The sequence below is a fragment of the Ornithorhynchus anatinus genome, chromosome 2 (assembly GCF_004115215.2).
Source record: "Ornithorhynchus anatinus isolate Pmale09 chromosome 2, mOrnAna1.pri.v4, whole genome shotgun sequence".
Classification (NCBI taxonomy): Eukaryota; Metazoa; Chordata; class Mammalia; order Monotremata; family Ornithorhynchidae; genus Ornithorhynchus; species Ornithorhynchus anatinus.
This window is the reverse complement of record NC_041729.1, coordinates 159,676,859-159,683,103: the sequence shown is the minus strand read 5'-3', so window position 1 is coordinate 159,683,103 and position 6,245 is coordinate 159,676,859. Positions and strand designations below refer to the sequence as shown.

Below are 6,245 nucleotides of genomic sequence, written 5' to 3'. Positions count from 1 at the left end.
CACCTGCCTTGGGGATTGTTGCGGTTTGGATTTGAAGACCCTCTCTTTCCCTCTCACCTCCCCCCCTCCCCACCACTCCCCCCCGTACACCCTCACACCCACTCACCCACACCCTCACACACACACTCCCTCTCTGTCTCTCTCACACACACGCACACACACCCTCTCTCACATACACATACACACACACACAGTCATCCCAGGGACCCCCCCACCCCTGTCCCCCCATCCTCCCCGTCCCTCCCCCTGCCCCCCCCGCCCCAGGCCGAGCGAAGGTCTCTATGCCATTGGATGGTGAAGGCGGATTGGGATTTTGGAGGCGATGCAAGGACGATAAGGGCGGCTCGGGCCCCGGAAAGCTGCAGGCCATCGGGAAAGCGGGGCTGCAGGTAGGTGCGAGGACCGTCGTTTGCTAGTATCATGGGCGCAGGGCTCTCCAGGACTGTCCCCGGGCTCCCCAGGGCTCCCCAGGGCTCTCCAGGACCGTCCAGGGCTCTCCCGGGCTCTCCGGGACTGTTCAGGGCTCTGGGCTCTCCAGTACTGTCCCCGGGCTCTCCAGGACCGTCCCCGGGCTCTCCAGGGCTCTCCAGGACTGTCCCGGGCTCCCCAGGGCTCTCCGGGACTGTCCAGGGCTCTCCCGGGCTCTCCAGGACTGTCCAGGGCTCCCCAGAGCTCTCCAGGGTTCTGCGGGAATCTCCGGGGTTCTCAAGGCTCTCCAGGTTTTCCAAGGCTCTCCCGGGCTCTCCCGGGCAGCGACGGCCCCTCGTGCAATCCCCTCCCTCCATCCCTTCCTCCCCGCAGGCCCCCACCCCTGACCCATCCGGGGCGCAGAGATAACGGGGCGCAGAGACAACGGGGCGCAGAGGCGCAGGACTGGCGCCCGGCCGGGCTGCTGGGGCAGGAGGGAGGGAAAATTCAAGCTGGTCCCCCTTTCCCCCTGGTCGACCTTGGTCACCCCACCCTCCACCCCTTCCCAAGCCGGAGCAGAATTGGGCAGGGGGGCAGCCGAAGGGAGGCGGGATGGATGGGAGGCTGGTTGGGAGGAGAGGTGGCTGCTGATTCCTTGGAGGGGGCCCATCTTTCCTTTCCCCCTCCCCGCTCCCTTCCCCCCGGTTTTCCAACCCCCCCCCCCCCCCCCCCCCCCCCCCCGGCCAAGGCCACTGGATCGAACCCGATCGAGAATGGAAAATGTGCCTTCGTCTCATCACTAATCCCCGATCGACCCCCGTTGGGAACCATCTGGGATTCGCTCAATAAGTAGCCGGGGTCGGGTCCCCGCGTGGATAAATGCGATGTGTCGAGTCGCCTTTCTCAAATCTCCACTTTCTGTCCACTTCTGATTAGTTCATCTCTGGCCTGTTGGCCCGGGAGTGGGTTGTGTTGGGGAGGCTATCGATTCCTTTACCAAACTATTTTTATAAAGAATCAGACTGATAAATTCCAGAGCTCTGGCTACCCGATTTTTTTTTTTTTTGAGGGGAAGGTGTGGAAACGGCTTTCTTGAATGACTTAGGGCAGGGCGAGCGAGAAATCATTTCATTAACAACTTGGAGGAGAACGGTTCTAGAAAACCTCTGGTTTTCCCTTCCATTTCTTTTCTGGCTAGGTGCCCCTCAGATCCTGCGAACGTTGTGACAATTTTCTTGCCCATTTGCTTTGATCTCTCCATCTCTTCCATTTAAATAGCTTAGTTTGCTATCAAATGCCATTTTCTTTCCGGCTACCGACCTTGATTTCACAGTGGTGAATTAGGCTGTTTATTTCCTGAAACGGTGCCTCCGCCAGCCAAAGTTTTAGAATTGCTGCCTGTTTCTTCTAGTGTTAACTACCCAGTCTATGTGCATGAGAGAGAAAGAGAGGGAGAGAGAAAGGGAGAGAGAGATGGCTAGCTAGCACCCAGGACCTACGATAGTGGCCCCGCTTCTTGGTTGCAGATCAAAAGTTAAACAATTGCCATTCACCTATGCAGTCACAGTGGTTTCCCCCTTGCCTGTGGAGACTTTGGCTTGTTTCTTTAAGGCTGAAGTCCAGTACGGAACTCACCGTTCCGGGAAAGAGAGAAATTTTGTTTGCATTCCTGCAGAACTGCAATATATATATATATATATATATATATATAGAACCAGTTTCTCTAGCTCTAAAAGTTCCTTGAAGTACCCACGTTGTTCGGGCAGCCTTACAGCCTAAGATGAATCCAAATGACTATCGACTAAATGATAATGATCTGGATCTCGTCTCCCCAACTGGATTGTTTTAGACATCAACATTCCGACGGTTATCAATTAACACTTGAAAACTGCTCTATTAGGCAAGATCAGTGAAAGCAAATTAGCAATTAATATAAGATTTCTTTGTAAAGTGCCAAAGTGCAATAATTTGCAGAGGAGATTAGAAGACTAAGAGTTACAGGTAAAGGAAAAGGGAGAAAACAAAGCATTTCTCAAACCATTTTGAAACAGGGGCGCCAGAGGTGATCTTTTTTAATTTGACTCTTGGTACTTTTGTCATATTAGCCTTTTTGCATGTTAAATCTGATTTCACCCCTGAGTCTTTATGCATTTCTTAACGGTATCCGGGGACTTAGATTTTGAAAGCATCTTGCAAAACTTGCTATCGTCCCCAGGAATATTGTCATTTGTCTGTATCTGGTAAGTGGTCTGTTTGCTTAAGCCTAGAAACTGCCAATATGTAGGTATATTATCTTTCTCTTGGCAGCTGAAAAGAAATGAGAGCCGGTAAAGACAATAGTCCGAGAACGGTGTTAGCCCTCGTGGAGTACTTACAGTGGTCTTGGGCCACCTCTGGCCCCGCCTGAGGAGGCTTCTAAGAAAAGAAAATACTATTTTAATGTCACCTGGTTGACGTCAGATAGCTTGGAGATGAAAACCCTGATTCTTTTCATAGTCTCGGAATCGGCATCTTAATCAGCCAACTAAGTACGAATTCAGCAAGCGCCTTCAGTCACAGGATTGACGAGTGGAGCATCAGTAGTCTGTATTTTTCAAAGGGAATTCAGAGATTTGAACATTCTATCCAACAACACAGTGCTGCAGAGAGTGCTCATGGAGAGTCGAAGGTTTAGAAGTGGAAGTGAGCTTGTGAGATTTCTACATATGTAAACATGAGCCATTGTAGCCATGACAAGTTGAAGAGGAAGGAGTCATGGAACTGCCTGTGGATGGGTATCGGAAATGGATACATAAAGCTTAGAATCTAAACGGTAGAATTTCCTAGCTTCTAAGTTTCAAAACGTTTTGACACATGACACATCCATAGAGGTAGATACTTTTTTCTCCATTTTTAACTTCTAAAATGTTACACCCAAAGGATGATGACTTAAAGAGCCTTACAAAGTCTATTCATCTGCTATTAAACCGTCCCTTAGCTTTTCTCAAAGTGGCATCCATTCTGGACTATTACAGTGGCAATTTAGAAATACTTGAGGTGCATTACACTAATTGCAGGTTTAATGGTACTTGCACTGCTGTGGTTAACTGGTAACTGGATCTGTCCCCAAACTAGGCAAGGAAGGGGGTGTTCCCAGGTTTTTTCCCCACGCCCCCTCAAAATAAAGTACACATCTGAAATCCGTGTTATCTGGCCTGGTACACACCCTAGCTTCAAGATGGCAAACATTTTCCCTGACCAAGGAAAGTATCAAAACATGATCGGTTGTATTTGAAATGAAAAACGGGAGAGAGTACAAACAGTTCCGTGTCCCTGCTTTTACGCCTGTGGGATTTTATTAGAGATGCCTCATTAAATTATAATATTCGATCGCCGTTTTGTTCACTGAAAATTCGAGTTAAAATCGGGAACTTTATTGTGCAATGCAGCATTGTTTTCTTGGTGAAAAACTCAAAGTTCAGGCAAAAGTAAGCATCCGGCAGATTCTCCTTATGATCTATGGCTGGCATTTACAAATGGAATTCGTCAACCTGTTTATTAGTAGGACTACATCAAAACAAAGAAAAGGAAATGCACTAAAACAAACAGAGACTGCATCAAGATCCCTGGAAGCCAATCCCCCTGAACAGATAGTCTTCAGATCTAATTAATTTATGTTCAAGCACATACTTCTGTGCTCTATTCTGAACATCACATTTCAACAAAATGCCTTATTGATACATGTAGTCTCTAAAGTCATTGATTTTGTAATTCTGTGTAATCTGGCTCATCTGCCATTTCATTTAAAATTATATCGGTTAAATATTTCATTTTACTTGGGAAATACTACTTGCCAATAACATATTTAAAATTTTATATCAAAAGAGATAAGGTGGCCAGCATGAGATACCACCTACCATTTAAAAAAGGGCAAATTTTCTATTTTAGAATCGAATTTCTGTCTCTAGTTGAGGAGGAATGATGATCTAGGGACCCTTGCCTTGCCAATATGCCTCTGGGTGACCTTGGATAAGGCCCTTCTTCATCTTGACTCACTGATTTTAGAGTCTCAGTCTCCTCATCTGCAAAATGGACCCGGTGGTACCTGAGGATCTGAATGTGTGTCAGGTACAATCTGATAAGTACTTTTGGCTTCTTGAGGGATGATACTATGTAAACTGCTGGCTTCATTCCTATGTTCATTCTTTTTGTTTTTATTTTAGGTTCTGGACATTTTTTGGCTCCCAAGTTTTGAACAAACTGAATTTTGCCTTCTCTGCAGGGATGTGGTGGGATACATTTATTGATACTACAGTAGGGAATTTCAACCCATTTTAAACATCGAACAGAGCTGTCCATGGCTGTATTAAATATATACCTCCACTGTCAAAACACCAAACCAAGCATGACATTAGAACATTTTATTTTATTTGGCAAGCGATCTCTACAAATTTGTCAGAAATGTATTCAGACTGAACCTTTGAAGCAAGTTAGGCTTTTATAAACCCACTCATGACCAGTGAGTTCAAAGATATAAACTAGCAGAAGCTGGACCCAATCCGGTGTTTAACTGATGGGTAAATCTGTCACCGAAGTCAGCAGTAGTGTTGCCTGCCGAAGAATCTCAAGGTTATGGCTACTGTAAAAGAAAGCACCCTGATGGTCTGGGATTAAGGTGAACGGAGACATAAAACCACGAAGAGCATGCCTAAGAGAATTCCATCCTGCTTCTAGCAAACCTTGAGGGAGATGAGTAGCACAAGAGAAAAGTCAGAATTCCATTTTTTAGCAGCTTTGTCTCATTTAGTCATCTGCTTTTTCCCCTTTAATCATCAAAATTATTGTGAAAGTTCTATGGTTTCCCTTCAGTGACCAGTTAGTCCAAAGTACAGTTTCTCCCTCTTGCCTAACAGCAGCGCGAATCATAGAAGCACATTCCAATTTATTTTTATATTGCTTCTTTCATCTAGTAGATCACCAAAAACTCTTTACAGGGAGATGCAATAATGAGATAACGCTATACAGTTAGCAGTTAGAGTGGGATCCTATTTACTTTGACCAAATGGGGAGGACGAAAGTCAAGTTGCCTCCCTTTATCTGGTTGGGCGTTCGAGGGATTCAGGAGATGTCTCCGCACAGGAGGCCCCGTTAAGTTAGAAATAGCTTGTGATGAATGAAAGATTTGTTTTGCTAGATATCGCCGTGTCTTTTGCAGCAAAGAATCGCTCACCTATGTAATTGCAAGTACGGGAGTAGATAAATGGGTTAACCTTTTTAAGGCTCCAAACCCTTTCAATAAACAGCGTTAATTAGCCGTGGCCCTCAGTAACTCCATTTTGGCTTCCCACCGCTGACCTTCATGATATGCAATTCTCATATCCGGCTTCCATAGAATCATGCGGCTCTTTATAAGCAGGCAGATGTTGGAAGTGCTAAGGAGAGGATCCACAGTAGGTGAAAACACAGCAAGATTCTTGCGCCCAACTACTGACGGTATAATAAATATCACAGGTATAATAACCCTGGCTGAGAGAAGACCGATTCTCTCCCAAAGTTAGACAACATTATTTTTTTTAAATGGTATATGTTCAGCACTTCAATCACTCAGTCGTATTTATTGAGTGCTTTTTGTGTACAGAACGCTTGGGCGTGTACAACACAACGATCCAACAGACATATTTTCTGTACTTACTATGTGCCAGGTATTGTATTAAGCTCTGGGGTAGATACAAGCTAAACATGTTGGACACAGTCCATGGTCCAACTTAGAGAAGCAGCGTGGCTCAGTGGAAAGAGCACGGGCTTGGGAGTCAGAGGTCATGAGTTCGAATCCCACCTCTGCCACTTGTCAGCTGTGT

The 6,245-nt window shown here is 46.1% G+C and overlaps 1 protein-coding gene across 2 annotated transcripts in view; it reads left to right on the top strand.

Annotated features, from left to right (window-relative positions):
* Window positions 1-251: 251 nt before the first annotated feature.
* Window positions 252-6,245, top strand: part of TAFA2 (TAFA chemokine like family member 2) — a 453,170-nt gene continuing 447,176 nt past the window's right edge. For both annotated transcript variants that reach the window (XR_003757048.2, XM_029058850.2), the window contains exon 1: window positions 252-389. Coding sequence is in view for 1 of the 2 variants with exons in the window: in XM_029058850.2 (XP_028914683.1) it covers window positions 292-389 (98 nt within the window). In the remaining variant the exon portion in view is untranslated. The remainder of the gene's footprint in view (window positions 390-6,245) is intronic.